This window comes from Peromyscus eremicus, chromosome 3 (genome assembly GCF_949786415.1).
Source record: "Peromyscus eremicus chromosome 3, PerEre_H2_v1, whole genome shotgun sequence".
Lineage (NCBI taxonomy): Eukaryota > Metazoa > Chordata > Mammalia > Rodentia > Cricetidae > Peromyscus > Peromyscus eremicus.
In genome coordinates, this window is record NC_081418.1 from 73,013,024 (window position 1) to 73,033,374 (window position 20,351).

Here is a 20,351-nt window from a genome sequence, read left to right on the forward strand (position 1 = left end):
TCTAGTATCAAATTGAGTTATTTATGTATTTATTGAATTATATTAATTCTTTGTGTATTTCATTAGCCAATTTATTAATTGGATTGTGTGGTTTCTTGTTTAGTTTCTTATTTCTGTGTATATTTTAGAATAATCCTCTGTCAGATGTATAGCAGGCCAAGATTTTTCTCCCATTCTGTGGGTTGTCTTTTCACTTTATTAACTGTCTCCTTTTCAATGAAGCTGTTTAATTTCATGACATTCCATTTTTCACTTTTTTGCCTTATTCCCTGTGCAACTCGAGTCTGAATTAGAAACTTGTCTGTCTATATGTTGAAGTGTCCCCTACTTTTTCCTTAAATTGTTTCAGATTTGGGTCTTAACTTAATGTGTCTAAGACTCCTGGAATTCATTTTTGTGAGGGAGAGAGATAGGGCTATAGATGAAGTATCTTATGTGTGGACATAATATTTCCCTGAACTGAAAGGTGAAGAGGCTGGCCTTTCTCCAGTGTGTATGGCTGGCATCTTTGTCAAAGATCAGTGACTGCACCTTAATGACCTCATGCCAGTATCTCCTATTTTATTACAACGATCTGTCTGTCAGGTTTGGTGGAAGTGCGATGTTGTTTTTCCCAATATGGCTCTGTAATATAGATTGAAATGAAGTATTGTGATACCTTCTGTAATAGCCAGTGTGTGGAAAATGAATAATTACTTTATTCTATACTAATAATCTCAATATTCTTCCAACAAAATTGAAATCAAACTAGCTACATTGTAAAATAAGCCACACGTCAGTAATACCAACTAGAAAATCTCTAGGAGAAAGGTTATCCCAACATGTAATGGTTTAATATCACAAGTTCAATCATTTCTAAAATGGTTACTATTTATGCACAGATATCATTTCAATGTATCTCAGAAATTATGTCTCATTGCTTTCATTTTGATTTAGTTTCACAAATTTTTATTACTTTTTTGATTTCTTCCCCAACACAGTCATCATTCTATAAGACATTGTTTAATTTCCATGAGTTTGGGTTTTACTAGAGATTTGTGTGCTGTCAATTTTAGGCTTTATTGTACCATTGTCATATAGAATACAAAGAGTGATTTCATTCTTTCTGATTTGTAGTGATTTGTTTTGCATTTCAATGTATGGTCTATTTTAGAAAAGGTTCTTTGTGCTGCAGAGTAAAATGTGGACTCTAATATTTGGGTAGACTATTCTGTAGGTATATTTAAGTCCATTTGATGTGTGATATCAATTAATCCTGATGTTTCTCTGTTTATTTTTTTGTCTAGATGCCCTGTCTATTGGAGAAAGTTGGGTATTGAATTCACCTAATATTAATGGATTGGTGTTAATCTTTGTCTTTTAATCCAGAAATAGATTTTGTTTTTAAATTTTGTGTCCCTGAGTTTGGTGTGCATATGTTTAAGGTAGTAATGTCTTCTTGATTAACTGTTTCCTTGATTGGAATGCTTGATTAGAAAGTTTCCCTCGCTGGACCCCATCCCTAGGCACCAGCCACTCCAGGGAAGACCTGCCCAACTTGGCCCCAGGTTCTAGCCACAAGGCAGGTCCATTCTAGCCCCACCCGGAAGGATCCCCTTCTCCAAGACCCACGGCAGACCCTGTAATCTCCACATCCTGCCCCCACGCCCATCCGCCCGAGCCCCCAGCCTCTTCCTGAGACTTAGAGGCCAGCCCCCAGCTCCCACCTTGCCCTGGAATTCCTTTCTGGAGCACAAGTGAGTGCCCTAGCTCGGCTGGGACCCTATCCCTGGGCACCAGCCACTCCGGGGAAGACCTACCCAACTTGGCCCCAGGTTCTGGCCACCGGGCAGGTTCCCTTCTAGCCCCACCAGGAAGGTTCCCCTTCTCTAAGACCCCGTGCAGACCATGCAATCTCCACACCCTGCCCCAATGCCCATCTGCCCAAGACCCCAGCCACTTCCTGAGACTTAGAGGCCGGCTCCCAGCTCCCATCCTGCCCCGGACTTCCCTTCTTGAGCAGAGAGAGAGAGAGAGAGAGAGAGAGAGAGAGAGAGAGAGAGAGAGAAGAGCTCCCATCCTGCCCCAGACTTCCCTTCTGGACAAGAGCTCCCATCCTGCCCCGGACTTCCAATTTGGACAAGAGAGCTCCCATCTGGACAAGAGAGAGAGAGACTTCCTGAATCTGTCAGCTCTGTCTGAACCAAATGTGTGGATAAGGCCAAGAATGAACCACAAGGAGATGGGCAGACGTCAAGGCAGAAACACATACAACAAAACGAAAAGCAATACAGCATTACCAGGACCTAGCCCTCCTCCAACACCTAGACCTGAACATCAGAAATTGGATGAAGCAGAAGAAAACAGCCTTATGAATGACATCATGAAGAAGCTAGAGGCTTGTGTAGAGGAAAAGACAAAAAAATGGGAAGAACGCTGTAAACAACTAGAGAAAAGGGCAAACAAATTAGAAGAAATCAATAAAGTCCTGGAAGAAAACAATAAAGTACTGAAAGAAAATCAAGAAAAATCAATGAAACAAATGAAGGAAACAGTCCAAGACTTGAAAAGGGAAATAGAAAAGATGAAGAAGACACAAACAGAGGGAATGCTGGAAATAGAAAATCTGAGTAAACGATTGGGAACTTCAGATGCAAGTATAATCAACAGAATGCAAAAGAAGGAAGAGAGGATCTCTGGCATTGAAGATACAGTAGAAGAAATAGATTCATCAGTCAAAGAAAACACTAAAGCCAACAAAGTCATGAACCAAAATGTCCAAGAAATTTGGGACCCCATGAAAAGACCAAACCTACAAATAATAGGGGTAGAAGAAGGAGAAGAATACCAACTCAAGGGCACAGAAAATATATACAACAAGATCATAGAAGAAAACTTTCCTAACTTAAAGAAGGAAATGCCTATGAAGATACAAGAAGCCTATAGAACACCAAACAGACTAGACCCCCCAAAAAAGTCACCTCACCACATAATAATTAAACAAATAAACGTACAGAATAAAGAAAGAATATTAAGAGCAGCAAAGGAAAAAGGCCAAGTGACATATAAAGGCTAACCCATCAGAATAACACCCGATTTCTCAATGGAGACTTTGAAAGCCAGAAGGACCTGTACAGATGCAATGCAGACACTAAGAGACCATGGATGTCAGCCTAGACTAATATACCCAGCAAAACTTTCAATCATCATAGATAGAGTGAACAAGACATTCCATGACAAAGCCAGATTTAAACAATACTTATCCACAAACCCAGCCCTACAGAAAGCACTAGAAGGAAAATTCCAACCTAAGGAAGTCAGATACACCCTCGAAAACACAGGCAATAGATAAAGCCACAGCAGTAAACCCCAAGGAAGAGAAGTACACACACATCACCACCATAAAATAACAGGAATGAACAATCACTGGTCCTTAATATCCCTCAATATCAATGGACTTAATTCACCTATAAAAAGACATAGGCTTACAGAATGGACCCATCTTTCTGCTGCATACAAGAAACACATCTCAAATTCAAAGATAGACACTACCTAAAAATAAAAGGCTGGGAAAAGACTTTCCAATCAAACGATCTTAAGAAACAAGTGGATGTAGCCATCCTGATATCCAGCAAAATAGACTTCAAACTAAAATCAATCAAAAGAGATCAAGAAGGGCATTACATACTCATCACAGGAAAGATCCACCAAGATGACGTCTCAATTCTGAACATTTATGCCACAAACACAAGGGCACCCACATGTGTAAAAGAAACATTACTAAAGCTTAAATCACATATAAAACCCCACACATTAATAGTGAGAGACCTCAACACCCCACTTTTACCACTGGACAGATCTCCCAAATTGAAACTTAACAGAGAAATAAAGGACTTAACTGATGTCATAACTCAAATGGACTTAATCGATATCTACAGAACATTCCATCCTAACAAAAAAGAATATACCTTCTTCTCAGCACCCCATGGAACCTTCTCTAAAATCGACCACATGCTTGGCCACAAAACAAATCTAAACAGATACAAAACAATTGGAATAACCTCCTGTGTTCTATCAGACCACCATGGTCTAAAGTTGGATTTCAACAACAACAAAAACTACAGAAAACCTACAATCTCATGGAAACTGAATAATACCCAACTGAATCACCAATGGGTTAAGGAAGAAATAAAGAAAGAAATTAAAGACTTCCTAGAGATCAACGAAAATGAACACCACATATCCAAACCTATGGGACACTATGAAAGCAGTACTAAGAGGGAAATTCATAGCACTAAATGCCCACATAAATAAGTTGGAGAAATCTCACACTAGTGACTTAACAGCACACCTGAAAGCTCTAGAACAAGAAGAAGCAAAGTCTCCCAGGAAAAATAGATGCCAGGAAATTATCAAAGTGAGAGCTGACATCAATAAAATAGAAACAAATAGAACAATACAAAAATTAATGAAACAAAGAGTTGGTTCTTTGAGAAAATCAACAAGATAAACAAGCCCTTATCCAAACTAACCAAAAGACAGAGAGAGAACATCCAAATCAACAAAATCAGAAATGAAAAGGGGGACATAACAACAGACATTGAGGAAATCCAGAGAATCATCAGGTCATACTTCAAAAACCTCTATTCCAAAAAACTGGAAAAACTAAAAGAAATAGATAACTTTCTGGATAGGTACCACATACCTAAGTTAAATCAAGACCAGATAAACTATTTAAATAGGCCAATAACCCCTAACGAAATAGAAACAGTCATTAAAAGTCTCCCAAGCAAAAAAAGCCCAGGACCAGATGGTTTCAGTGCAGAATTCTACCAGATCTTCAAAGAAGAGTTAATACCAATACTCTCTAAATTGTTCCAAAAAATAGAAACAGAAGGAACATTACCAAACTCCTTCTATGAGGCTACAATTACCCTGATTCCTAAACCAAACAAGGATACAACAAAGAAAGAGAACTACAGACTGATCTCCCTCATGAACATTGATGCAAAAATACTCAATAAAATACTGGCAAACAGACTCCAAGAACACATCAAAACAATTATCCACCATGATCAAGTAGGCTTCATTCCAGGGATGCAAGGGTGGTTCAACATACGAAAGTCCGTCAATGTAATACACCATATAAACAAACTCAAAGAAAAAAACCACATGATCATCTAGATGCAGAAAAGGCATTTGACAAAATCCAACACCCCTTCATGATAAAGGTCTTGGAGTGATCAGGAATACAGGGAACATACCTAAACATAATAAAGGCAATTTACAGCAAGCCAACAGCCAACATCAAATTAAATGGAGAGAAACTCAAAGCAATTCCACTAAAATCAGGAACGAGGCAAGGCTGTCTGCTCTCCCCATACTTATTCAATATAGTACTTGAAGTTCTAGCCAGAGCAATAAGACAACATAAGGAGATTAAGGGGATACAAATTGGAAAGGAAGAAGTCAAGCTTTCCCTATTTGCAGATGACATGGTAGTATACTTGAGCGACCCCAAAGATTCCACCAAGGAACTGATACAGCTTATAAACACCTTCAGCAACATAGCAGGATACAAGATCAACTCAAAAAAATCAGTAGCCCTCCTATATACAATGTACAAAGAAGCAGAGAAGGAAATCAGAGATACATCACCCTTTACTATAGCCACAAATAACATAAAATACCTTGGGGTAACACTAACCAAGCAATTGAAGGACCTATATGACAAGAACTTTACGTCCCTGAAAAAAGAAATTGAAGAAGATGTCAGAAAATGGAAAGATCTCCCATGCTTATGGATAGGCAGGACTAACATAGTAAAAATGGCAATCTTACCAAAAGCAATCAACAGATTCAATGCAATCCCCATCAAAATACCCACACAATTCTTCACAGACCTGGAAAGAATAATACTCAACTTCATATGGAAAAACAAAAAACCCAGGATAGCCAAAAGAATCCTGTACAATAACACAACCTCTGGAGACATCACAATCCCTGACTTCAAGCTCTACTATAGAGCTACAGTAATAAAAACAGCTTGGTGCTGGCATAAAAACCAACATGTGGACCAATGGAATCGAATTGAAGACCCTGACATTAATCCGCACACCTATGAACATATAATTTTTGACAAAGAAGCCAAAAGTGCACAATGGAAAAAAGAAAGCATCTTCAACAAATGGTGCTGGCATAACTGGATATCAACATGTAGAAGGCTGCAAATAGATCCATGTCTATCACTGTGCACAAAACTTAAGTCCAGGTGGATCAAGGACCTCAACATAAATCCAGCTACTCTGAACCTGCTAGAAGAGAAAATAGGAAGTAGTCTTGAACGCATTGACATAGGAGATCACTTCCTAAATAGAACACCAGTAGCACAGACACTGAGAGAAACAATCAATCAATGGGACCTCTTGAAACTGAGAAGGTTTTGTAGAGCAAAGGATACGGTCAACAAGGCAAAGCGACAGCCTACACAATGAGAAAAGATCTTCACCAACCCCACATCTGACAGAGGACTGATATCCAGAATATATAAGGAACTCAAGAAATTAGACATCAAAATGCCCAGCAGTCCAATTAAGAAATGGGCTATAGAACTAAACCGAGAATTCTCAACAGAGGAAACTCAAATGGCTGAAAGACATTTAAGGAATTGCTCAACATCCCTAATCATCAGGGAAATGCAAATCAAAACAACTCTGAGATACCACCTTACGTCTGTAAGAATGGCTAAGATCAAAAACACTGAAGACACCTTATGCTGGAGAGGATGTGGAGCTAAGGGAACTCTCCTCCACTGCTGGTGGGAATGCAAGCTTGTACAACCACTTTGGAAATCAATATGGCGCTTTCTTAGAAAATTGGGAATCCATCTCCCCCAAGATCCAGCTATACCACTCTTGGGCATATACTCAAGGAATGCTCAATCATACCACAAGAGCACTTGTTCAGCTATGTTCATATCAGCATTGTTTGTAATAACCAGAACATGGAAACAACCTAGATTCCCTTCAACTGAAGAATGGATAAACAAAATGTGGTACATATACACAATGGAATACTACTCAGCAGAGAAAAACAATGACATCATGAGGTTTGCAGACAAATGGGTGGATCTAGAAAAAATCATCCTGAGTGAGGTAACCCAGACTCAGAAAGACAAACATGGTATGTACTCACTCATAGGAGGATATTAGATGTGGAACAAGGATGACTGGACTGCTACTCACATCACTAGGGAGGCTACCTGGAAAACAGGACCCCAAGAAAGGGGATTGTCCAATGACAGAGAAATGGAATGAGATCTACATGAACAGCCTGGACATGAGTGGGGGTAGTGAAGGGCGAGGGTCGAGGGAAAGAGAGCTTGGGGGATCAACAGCTGGATCAACAACAGAGAGGGAGAACAAGGAATAGGAGACTATGGTAAATGGAGAGCACATGAGAATAGGAAGAAGCAAAGTGCTAGAGAGGCCCACAGAAATCCACAAAGATACCCCCACAACAGACTGCTGGCAATGGTCGAGAGACAGCCCGAACTGACCTACTCTGGTGATGGAATGGCCAAACACCCTAATTGTTGTGCTAGAAACCTCATCCAACTACTGAGGGATCTGGATGCAGAGATCCATGGCTAGGCCCTGGGTGGATCTCTGGGAGTCCAATTAGCGAGAATGAGGAGGGTTTATATGAACGAGAATTGTCGAGACCAAGGTTGGATAAAGCACAAGGACAAATAGCCAAACGAACGGAAACACATGAAATATGAACCAATGGATGAGGGGTCACCAGCTGGATCAGGCCCTCTGAATGGGTGAGACAGTTGATTGGCTTGATCTGTTTGGGAGGCATCCAGGCAGTGGGACCGGGTCCTGTGCTCATTGCATATGTCGGCTGTTTGAAACCTGGGGCCTATGCAGGATCGCTTGGCTCGGCCTGGGAGGAGGGGACTGGACCTACCTGGACTGAGTATACCAGGTTGATCTCAGTCCTAGGGGGAGGCTTTGCCCTGGAGAAGGTGGGAATGGGGGGTGGGCTGGTGGGAAGGTGAGGGGGGAGAAGAAGAGAATCCGTGGCTGATATGTAGAACTGAATTGTATTGTAAAATAAAAATTAAAAAATTTTAAAAAAAAGTTTCCCTCTTTATTTCATTTGATTAGTTTCAGTTCAAAGTTTATTTTGTCAGATGTTTGGATAGTAACACTTGCTTTCTTCCTGGTTCCATATGATTGGAATACTTTGTCATTTTACTCTAAGGTGGTACCTATCTTTATAACTAAAATGTGTTTCTTGGAGGTAACAGATAGATTTGGTTTCTTGATCTATTCAGGTACTCTCTGACTTTTGATTGGAAAATTGAGGCCATTCATGTTTGAATTATTATTGAAATGTGTGTACTAGTTCTGGTCACCATGTTGTTGATTTTTGGTGTTGTATTCTCAGTGGGACTTTATGTCTTAATAATTATGGCTCATATTTATTTCCACAGTATGTGTTTGCTCATTCATCTCTTTACCCCCAAATAATGCTTCCTGTATTACCTCAGGTTTGATTTGTTGAATATAAAAATTTTAGGCTGTCTATGATTTGGAAAATTGTTCCTTCTCTTCAACCACAGCAGTAGTTTACCTGGGTATAGTATTTTAGATTGGTTGTCATCTAGGGTTGTATTGTTCCAGGCCCTTCTGGGTTTGAAAGTTTCCTTTAAGAAATCAGGTGTTCTTTTGGTGGGTTTTCTTGAGTTGTGACCTGCAGTTTTTCTCTTGCAGCTTTCAATCCACCTTTCTTGTTCTGTATACTTAGTGTTTTAACTATGAGATGCCACTGAAGTGTTCTTTTCTGATCTTGTCTTTGATGTGTTCTGTGTGCTTCTTGTATTTGTATGGGTGACTCTTTCCTTAGTTTGGGACAGGTTTCTTCTGTGATCTTATTGCAGGTCTTGTGTCTGCCATTGACTTGGGATTCTTCTCCTTCACCTGTGCATATAATGTGAAGGTTTGATTTCTTCATGATGTCCCACATAAACAATACTTTCTAGGCATGTACTCTGCCATCTGAGTTACATCCTCAGCTCCACAGCTCACTATCTGCTGATTACATTGCATCACATCTGTGCCCGCTGTAAGAAAAATTATGTTTCCCAAGTGTGTTTGGAGGATGTGACAGTTTCTTAATTTTAACAAAAGTGTTGTTAATTTCCAGGTGAGACCCTAAAGACACTATCAAGTAAGCATGGAGGCTATCAGGAATGTTTTAGAAGCAGGGAGGATGCCTTGGGGAAGTGAAAATATTTTCCTACTTCTTTTAAATGGAACATTATTATTTTTCCTTTTGTTTTGTCCACAAGGACTGGGATCAGCTCATCTACATAGACACATATGGCCTAGGGAGAAGAGCTCACACACAGGAAACCCAGAGCTCAGCTGTTCCTACTCCATTGTTTTCCTGGAATTAGGAAAGTTCACTCTTCCATTTGATGGTACCACTATTTAACAACCTCAAGATCAGAACTGCTCTCTACAGATGACATGATAATTATGGGTCTAGAGGGAGATGATCTCATGACGTTTCTTCCTTATAACTGCTTCTTAGGGCCTCATTCTACATGGATGTTCATCAAAGGCCAGGCCAGGTGAGTGTTTGTTTTTCTATTCATTAATAGTAAAGCTGTGAGTAGGCAGTGAAGTGAATCAGGATTTTCTGTAATAAAATGATTAGAGAATTCTCTGCTTAGAAATTTACTTTTGAGTCATATTGTATCACAAGCAAACACAGCAGATGCTTGTAGACATAAAACATCTGGGCAATGATTTGTAAAAGAACATAGATTTCACTTTCTATGACAGTAGAAAAGAGGCTACTGGAAAAAGGACAGGCTCAGCAGAAGTGTGGCTAGAGAGACAGGAAAGGCCAATCGGGTGATGACGATCAATGGATATTATATATTGAAAGTTAGTGTCATGAAGCCCATCTCTTTTCACAATGAATGTACACTAGTACATATGTAAAATGTAGCCCCAAATAGAATATTTTAGTGAGCATATCTGACTATGGATTCTCCTGAATGTGTGCTTTAATAATTCTAAGAACATGGTTCCATCTAGGTGATGCCAACTGTGTTAGTTTTCCACCCCTGTCACAAAACACCCAAAATGACTTAGAGGATGAACAACGAAGAACACACATTTACTCCTTTGCAGAAGTACATTTATAATATTAAGATACATTTATATTGTATTTTGTATTTTCTCATTTTACTACTTTTCTCAAGTTAACTGAGTATATGCATTGATTTATATGAAACTTAAGCTATAAATATACCACAAATATTAACTAATTCAGTGTTTATCAGTAGTTTTCTATTCTGTTAAGTTTGCATATACTTAGCAGTTTTTTAAAGGAAAGTTTCAACTCATTGCCTAGTAACACATAAGATGTTCTTAACATTATACAGTGAGTTTTAAAAATTGTTTACATAGATTTGTTTATTCTATTGCAATGATTTCTAATAAAATCTATCTTTTCTGTTTACTGCCGAAGTATCTGGAAGCCTCATCTCACTTATTTATGATACCTTTGTAAATTTATCCTTACCAAAATATAAACTGTAAAATTTCAGCAGCAGTTCTACTGTTTAAATTAAAGTAAATTCAATTTTAATATTTCAAGTTTTATAAATTGAATCATGTATCATTGATACTGATATAATATTGAGTAAGCTTTTTATTAGCAGTGATAAAATATTTTCAATTCTCAAATAGTATAAAATTACTCAAAGTCAAAATCCCCAAGGTTTTCTCTAATAGTTACAAAATACAATTGCTCATTAAAATACACATTCAAAAATATGCCAAGTAAATTTAAGTTTAGCTGCTGACTATCACAAGTTCATTTTAGTTTTGCTAGAATATCATTTACTAATGTATACAGGAGATTAAAATGGAAAATGAAGGCAGGTGTAATGGCACACTTTGAAGGCTAAGACAGGAACATCAAGAGTTTGATTGAAGTCAGTTTGAACTACAGAATGAGACTCTATGTAACACCCCCATACACACACTACAGCAAAATTACAGTGGAAAACTGATAATGTAGAATTATGAAATTATTGTTTTAAAATATAGAACAAAATGATGCTAGCAAATGTCATTCAGTCACTGGCCATGGAGTATCCAAACTACAAACCACAAAAACCAAATGACAGAAACATGAGTTTACGTTTGCAAGCATTAAAGAATTTTCAGTTTGTTTTGAGTAATGCACATTAAAAATCTGTGCTGATGCACTAGGCAGGGCCCATAGATCTGGTCAAATCAACCATAAAATAGAGGACATACTCTCCATTTTTTTTAAGGTTCATTTTATGTCATGAACATATTTGATGTAACTCTCAGTTTTTCACTCAAGTGCTGTCTAGTTATTCAGGATAGCAGCTCCAGCACACAATATGCTATTGCTCTAGTCTTAGGCCCAGTAGTCCAGTCATTTTACACACACACACACACACACACACACACACACACACACACACACACACGCACACTTAGAGTGAACATGTTCATATCTTTCCCAGACTTAAACCGTGTGACGTGTGATCCAGCTGTGTGATCACTGCTTCCCCACAGGCTCTGCAGTGACGTTCTGCTGCTGCTGCTTCATCTCAGGGAAACTGACTCATAACTGTGAGGATGTAATGTTCTAGTCAGTGTCTGTGGGTTTCCAGTTTCACCTGTGCTTAACTAATTTACAAAGAACAAGTTATGCATTAAAATTATTTAAGAGTATCAGGCAATTACTATGAATTCATACTTTATTAAAAATAATCACTATTTATTCCTGCTCTCATTATGTATTTCATGGAACTAATTAGAGTGGCTAAGGTCTTCACCTTCCTGAGATTCCTGAAGACTTATTAATGTTGCTGACGGTGGACGGTGACCAGCCAACACCATGTATCTTGTCATCTGAAAGTCACACAATCACTGTGTTCTCTCTGAGCAGTCCTGCTGCCTTTTGGTCATTACTCCCTAACTATGGTAAAAATGAACATGAAAATGATACTTTTGATCTACTATGTTTGTATGTTTATCATATTATTATCTCTTCAAAGCACCATACATTCATGTTTTAAAATCAAATGCTGTGATAATGAAGGGGTAAAGTGATTTTTCTCAGAGGAATGTAGAGCTGTGCACTAAGGAACTATGCACTCTGCATTGGTTCCTTTCATATACATCTTTCCAGACAGCTGCGTGCAGACTGTTTGGTCTTTAAGCCTGGGTCAATTCAATAGTGATGGCTTCTCCACAATTATGCATGTTTATGGGTACACTTAGGTTTTAGTACTTACAAGTTAAACTTTTGTCAAAACCAGAAACAGCAATAACCTTCATTTCCAGTGTCTGCTTCGAACGTGCTCCAGTGCTTTTGCGGCCTGAGCAGCCCTGACCTTCACACACCTACAAACTACAAGGTATGTATACAGTTAGTAAATTTCCAGCATGTCACAGAGGGTCTAATTCTCCTCGACACTATACTACTGTGTAGATTTTATCTCTGGTGTTTTCATCTATTCTATGACTTCCTGGTTAGCATTACATTAGTATAGATCTTTTGAATCTTCTATTTAGGAACTGCCAGAGTCATCAAATAAAAATGTCTGATAAATTCTTAAAATTTAAATTAAAATAAACACCTTGGATTGGCATGCACACCAGTAACTCCAGCACTCAAGAGACAGAAGCAGAAGGAACATAAATTTGAGAACATCCTGGACTACATAGCAAGCTCAAGGCCAGCATCAGCTATATAGTGAGGTCTGTAAAAGCATAAACAGAAAATAAACAAACAAGCAACCAACACTCAGAGCTTCAGGGTATGCCTTTGTTTTAGAGTGCTTTCCTAGAATGTGCAGATTTACCCCAGGATTGCAATTTTTTTCAAATAAAACAAATGACTTTACTCAATGCATATATGTGTTAACACCTCAGCTTGTAGCCATAGTTGCTATGGACCTTTCTGGTCCAGTCTCACCTCCACTGAGCCTAAGAGATGGATGATGCCTGATAAAGATGTGTCATTTTCTTCATGTGATAAACATTTACAAAGCTATGGATAGGAAATGAAGTGGTTGAAGTGCTCATCTTTGGGATAAGAAAAAACATTTGAGATTACTGTCTTCTACCTGATTGTGGTGTCATCTTTTTGTATGGCTTACAATACATATGCGACATTAAGGAATTGCATATTAATAATATATTATTACTATTTTTAGTAATTGTCTATGAATAGATTAATTCATAATAAATGGATGTACATATATGGTTTGTCCATTTGCATTTTTTTTTAAATTTTTATTTTGCAATACAATTCAGTTCTACATATCAGCCACAGATTCCCTTGTTCTCCCCCCTCCCGCCCCCCTCACCTTCCCCCTAGCCCGCCCCCCATTCCAATCTCCTCCAGGGCAAAGCCTTCCCCACAGACTGAGATCAACCTGGGTCCATTTGTATTTTTAAAGTTGGAATTGGGCTACAAGTCTTTTCGTTTGGAGATCAAGCCTTGAATTAAATGGTAACTCGGAGCTTTCATTTATTTATTTACTTATTTATTTATATATTTATGATTTTGTCCATCTGTGATATAAGGATTGTGCCCATTCTTATTGTATCTTGTTGGGCCATGTTTGGTGGATATCCCTGGAAGGCTCGATATGGGATTTTTTTTTTTTTTTTTTGGTTTTTGGAGACAGGGTTTCTCTGTGTAGCTTTGTGCCTTTCCTGGAACTCGCTTTGTAGACCAGGCTGGCCTCGAACTCACAGAGATTCACCTGGCTCTGCCTCCCAATTGCTGGGATTAAAGGCGTGCGCCACCACCGCCCGGCGGGATTTTTTTTAATGGAAACAGAGAATGAATTGATCTAGGGGAGAGAGGAGGTGGAGGGAGGGACTGGAAGGAGGGGAGGGAAGGAAAGAGGGGAAACTGCAGTCTGGATGTAATGTATGAGAGAAGAACGAAAGTTTAAAAAAGGTTTACTTTATTGTCCATATATGAATGCTTTGTATGCATGTATGTCTGTGCTCCACTTTCATGCCTGGGTCTGAGAGGGCAATGGATTCTCTGGAATGAGCGTTCCAGAGGGTCATGAGCCACCATGTCATTGCTGGGACTCTAATCCAGGAGAGATGGCTCAGTGGTTCAGAGCACGTTTTACTCTTGCAAAGAACCTGGATTAGATTCCCAGCAACATCATGGTGCAGCTGCTGTAAGTACATGTTGGTGGGGAAATCAGATGTTTGGCTCTGGCAATTGGGATGAATCTATTCCTTTACTAGGTTAAGCTTTTAAAGGGCAAAATTTGTGTAATATTAAATGTGGTTTATTGTCTCATATTCATAAGGAGCTTTAAGAGGGTTATCAGCCACTAACTCCTGTACTATTTCTATACATATATGCGTGCATGCAACTATAAATGTGAAATATATGAGTGAACTTGAAAATACAATTGGACACTTTTTCTCACAAGAATCTGAGTCAATGAAGCAGTTTTCCATTTCTCTATCAGAAAGATGATTTTTAAAGTACTGAATTAAATTAATTTGATAAAATAACAACACTGGTAACCAGGCCAAATAACTAACATGGGTACCAAAGGTGAGACTGTTGAGTGGAACTGTCTGGTGCTGATGACCTCGGATAACACTGCGTCCTTGGTTTCCACGGCTTGGGAAGGAATCCCTTTTAAAACAGAAATTCCAAAACAGGGTCACCATATGGTCATCTTCAGCGAGTTCATGTTTGCCACAGTGTGTTGAAAATAGTGTTTGTCTTAGTGTCGCATGTTCTCTCTTGTCGGAGGCTCCTAGCTCCACATCTTCAGGTTACATAGCCTGTAGTAACTACAGAAAGCAGAGTAAAAGGACAATTGAAAGGATGGGGTGGGGTGGTAGGGAACAATGGAGAGGGGACAAGTAATAGCAGGGTACAAGCAGTCTGATCAGGGAAATGGGAAAAGGGAGCTCCTTGTGTGTGGGGAGAGAGGGTAAAGGAGAATGGTAGGATACAAGAGATCTGAGAGTGTATGTGGGGAAATGGGAGCTCACTAGGGAGGAAGAAGGAGGTAAATCCAGAAGAAGGCAGGAGAAAAGTAAGGGTAATAGCAGGGTACAATGGCTCTGATAGGGAAAATGGGAAAACATGAAGGGGGCTCCTTCGGTGGGGGGAGGTAGGTAAATAGCAATATGGATGGCTGGAAAAGCTATAAGGAATCACACTGTTAACCATTTACTACCCGCCCCCTCCCCCACAAGGAAAGAAAAATAGTGTTTGTCTCCATAGCTGGAAGTTAGTTCTTTAAACCTGAGGTAAAGTTCACAAAAGTTTTAAACGGGATGGGAAGTAAGCTGAGAGACATCTAGGGACATTTATAACCATAATGGTTACAATTAATAGGGTGTGGAAAGTGCAGTAATGGCCTCCAACTGTATCTATGTCTTTAATTCCAGATAATGGGGATGTAAGATTCCATGGAAAAGTGAACATAAAAACAGATTAATTGAGATAGACATTTTGTGGATTAAAATAGTGAGATTATTATGAATTATCACTGTGATTGCATTAGAATTATGAGTCAATACATGGATAGTTGCAAAATAGAGCTTATTAAAATTATGAAATATGAGGCTGACTCACCTTGCTCTTTTGGATTTCTTTTGTGATTTTTCCCAGATCAACATAATTTTTATTTAGTTGTACAAATATGATTAATATTCTGTGTTCATCACTACTGTTTTAGGTGTTAACTATAAAACGAGGCAATTTAAATCAATAGGATTGGATTTCTAAGGTATAAGGCCTAGATGCAATATAGGCACACAAAGTGTGCATTCTTTATAGGATGCAACTTTGAATGCCTTTATTATCTCTAGTATGCTATATATACAGGTAGATACATGGAGAAATATATCAAAATATATTGATATCCAGTCTGGAACATCAAAAGTTAAAGAGAGAGGTTAATCAAGAATAAGTAGGTAAAACAGAATGATGGTATAGACATACTGACCAGCGAATCACAAGTTTGATGCATACTCTATTATTTTTTCCACATATATGAAATATGCTTCCTCTATGATGTTAAGAAGAATGCACTTTCCATGTATGTCCTCATTAAAGAATATCCTTTATTTCCAATCTGGACTTGGAGTCACAGCCAATATGTTTCTTCTTTTTTTCTACACTTTCATAATCCTGTGTCACAGACCTAAGCCCACAGATCTGATCTCCTGTCAACTGACCTTCATCCACATAATAATGGTCCTCACTGGAGGGGATATTTGGCTTACAGACGTATTTGAGTCACTGAACCTTGAGAATGACTTCAAATGTAAGACAACATTTTACATAAGCAGGATGATGAGAGGCCTCTCCATCTGCATCACCTGCCTTCTGAGTGTGTTCCAGGCTGTCACTATCAGTCCCAGTACCTCACTGTTGGCAAAATTTAAACATAAACTAAAAACATACACGATCTATGCTTTCTTCTACCTCTGGTCTTTCAATTTGTCATTCAGTAGTAGGTGGATCTTCTATGTTGGTGCTTTTACCAATGTGAGTGAGAGTAACCAGATGAAGGTCACTGAATCCTGCTCACTTTTCCCCATGAACTACATCATTAATGCACTGTCTTTAACAGTGACAATCTCCAGAGATGTCTTTCTTGTAGGAGTTATGTTGGCCACAAGTGCATACATGGTGATTATCTTGTTCAGACATCAGAGGCAATGTAAGCATCTTCACAGCATCAGCCACACGAGAGCGTCCCCCGAGAAGAGGGCCACCCAGACCATCTTGCTGTTGGTGGTTGTCTTTGTGGTCATGTACTGGGTGGACTTCATCATCTCATCCACTTCAGTCCTGTTATGGAAGTACAACCCAGTCATCCTGACTGTTTAGAAGTTTGTGATGAATGTCTACCCCACAATTACTCCTTTGGTACAAATCAGTTTTGATAACAGAATAATCAACATTCTGAAACAGATGCAGTCAGTGCACCACCAAATTTTTAAAAAAGCATAAATTACCTCATTTTTTAATAAAACAGTTTATTTATTTTTATTTATGTTTATGAGTATTGTGTCAGCTTGTATGCATGTGTGAATTCCTGGTCCCCACAAAGGTCAGAAGAGGTCATTACCCTCCTTGAACTGGATGTAGATGGTTGTGAGGAGTCATTTTGGTGCAATTATTTAAAAAAAAAACCACAGATTCTTCTTAAACTATTTAATTGTTCAAGTAGCAAACCAAGATTCTTCATATATTTAACTAAAGTTTGTGGTGTTATGCATGTACATTCTGATGACATTTCTACTGCCAAGTAATGTAGCGTTCTTTAGGTTCATTGTACACCATGAGTCGATATTTCCACAGGGAGTCCCTTACTCTCTCCCTTTTTATTTTATATCATAAATGTTCCATTGATACTGAAGTTACTCAAAGGAAGGGCTTTTAATCTACTTTCAGTCATTGAGAATAGTTTAAATATCCTATTGTAGCTTTAATTCTCTCCTAAGTATGTTTCTCTAGATCATAAAAATAGTGTGAATTTGAATTTTCCATTTTTACCCAAAGTTACTCAAATAGTCTTATATGAAAATTTCATTTGCCTGTTTATTTGCAATTCATATCATCCACACTTACTGAAAGTCATCGGTACTAAAAATTGTTTATACATACATACATGATGTGCAGTGTGAATGTGTGTGTGTGCATGTGAGTGATCACGGATGAATGTGTGTGTACATGTGAGTGTTCACAGATGAAGGCTATGTGTGCATGTGCACAAGGAGACCAGGAGACAACCTTCCCTTTTGTTCTTCATGTGCCATTCATCTTTATTTTGAGAGAGCATCTCTCACTGTAACCTGGAGCTCAGCCAATAGGCCAAGATGGTAGTCCCAGTTCTTCTCCTCTCTCTGTCTCCCCAGCTCTGGCATTAGAACTGTTCACCACCAGACTTCACCATTTCAATGTTGTGTTTTTCTTTTATTGAAAAAAGATTATTTTTCATACAATATATTCTGATTAGGGTTTCCTGCTCCCCTACCCCTCTCAGTTCTTCCTCTCCTCCTCTCAACCAGATTTGTCTCTCCTTAGAAAACAACCAAGCATCTGAGCAATAATAATAAAATAAACAACAAGATAAAACAAAAAATAAACAAATCAGAGTAAGACAAAACAAATCAAAGAAAAAGAGCCAAAGAAAAAGTACAAGAATCACATATAGATATAGAAACAGAAATTCACACATATTAATCCCTTAAAAACACAAAAGCAGAAGTAATAACAATATGTGTGTGTATACATATATATAAATACAAAGGGCCTGTAGGTTCTATTGAGTTCATTTGGTGTTGACAATCTACTGCTGGGCATGAGGCCTTCCCTTAAGAGTGGTTTGTTTCCTCAGTGAGACTCATTGGAGAAAACTAATGTTTCACTTGCCAGTGGCTATCAATGGAGATATCTTCCAGATTTGGGATGGGGGCATGTATCCACTTCTTTCTATCCAGGAGCCCATCTGGTTCAGACCTGTGCATGCTCCCATAGTCTCTGAGTTTACATACGTGTCTGTTGTGCTTTGTTTAGAAGACCTTGTTTTCTTGGTGTCCTCCATCTACTCTGGCTCTTACAGTCTTTCTACCACTACTTCCAAAGAATTCTCTGGGCCCTGAGGGGAAGAATTTGATGGAGACATCCAGTATAGGGCTGAGTTTTTCAAGGTCTCTCACTCTTTGCACATTTTCTGGCGGTGGGTCTCTGTGTTTGTTCCCATTTGCTTCTGGAAGAAGCCTCTCTGATGATGGTTGCTCAGGACACAGATCTATGAGCCCAGCAGAGTGTCATTTGGAGTCATTTTATTGCTACATTCTTTTAGTAGAACACTAGTATTTGATTTTCTCCTTTGTCCCTTGGCCTATTTAGACTCAGGTTCTTCACCACACAAGCAGTGTCCAGTACGAATTCCATGCTTTAAATCAAATCAGATATTGGTTGGTTATACTCACAAGTTTGTGCCATTATTGTACTAGCATATCTTACAGGCAGGACACCATTGTAGATTGAAGGGTTTGCAGCTGGGTTGGTTTTTACTTTTCTCCTTTTTGTAGTGTCCATGTTACCTTCCAGTACCATGAACTCTAATCTGTAGGGGTGAACGCTTTAGATTGGCCCCCACTTGAATTTTTTGTGTTCAATTAGATGTGTAGGTGTGCCAGGGACTGCATTATAAGATGTCTGGCATGCTGTCAGCAGAGATTGGAGAAAAGGGGACCCAAGATTGTGGACCATCAACCCTCCGTGTGTTCCCCTCAGGATCTTGTGCTTAGCATGCCTCTAGAGGGCCAAGGCAGAAATGCCTGTGTCCCAAAGTCATGCTTTATGGCATGCACATGTTGTGTCCTCCTCCATATAAATACTTCTTGTAATACTAGTCTTTTTCTTCTATCTGATCTTCATGTTCTGTGTTCCTAGATCAATGATGATTTCTGTGATACAGGAAAGGAGTGAAGTAAATTTCACAGGAAATTATACAGAGATGATCACCCAGGCTGCGGTTAAGGAAGTTATATAGTTCATGGGAAAGAATCTGCACCTGGGGAAGCTTTTCAGGCTTGGATAAACTGTACCGAATGTGTGGTCAACTATAGCACATGGTATGATGTGTGTCAACACACTGGACTCAAATTGGTCATGATGAATAATTCAATTTCTGAGGATATTCCAAGGGCATTGTGTAAAACTTGAGACCCTAAGGGGTATTGGCTGAAGACTGTGGATGGAGTAACATATAGATGGGATGGCAAACTAAAAGTGTGGGCACCTAGAATAGGAGGAAAATAGTGGCCTCCACCAAGAAAGGGAGATGGCAACTTTAATCCAGATATTTTAATTCCTCCTGAAGGAGTGTGGAGACAATGTGGCAATTGATGGAGTGATTGCTACATATTTTATTGGGTTCCTAGATTAAAACGAGCTGCCAGAAAAGGTGAGCTTCCTTTCATGGAAACTCTGCAAATTGGATCAGGCCTTCCTTGGAATTGTTGGGATACAGAAGGACCAAATTTGCTGACTTGCAGGGACAGATTTCTTGTCTGAGGTCATTGCAGCCCACCAATCATGGGGCTTGGTGTTTTCAGAGGGCTGAGGAGGAACTTAGGTGGCTGCAGGGGTCTTGAGTTTGGAGCAGGCTGTGTGAGAAGGAAATGACTGTCTGGTACATTGACCACTGTTCTTATTTTTACCTTTTTTTTTTTTTTTTCCAAATTGCATGTTGCTAGCCTCTGGGTCAAGTGCTCAGA

General features: G+C 39.0%; 1 protein-coding gene across 1 annotated transcript; it reads left to right on the top strand.

Annotated features, from left to right (window-relative positions):
- The first annotated feature begins 16,122 nt into the window (after nucleotides 1-16,122).
- LOC131905890 (putative vomeronasal receptor-like protein 4) lies at nucleotides 16,123-16,947 on the top strand. Its single transcript, XM_059256693.1, has one exon. The coding sequence runs from the start codon at nucleotides 16,123-16,125 to the stop codon at nucleotides 16,945-16,947; it is 825 nt and encodes a 274-aa protein (XP_059112676.1).
- The last annotated feature ends 3,404 nt before the right edge of the window (nucleotides 16,948-20,351 follow it).

What these genes read in the sequence shown, in the direction of transcription:
- LOC131905890 (XM_059256693.1), top strand. Translation starts at nt 16,123, where the DNA reads ATGATGTTAAGAAGAATGCACTTTCCATGTATGTCCTCATTAAAGAAT.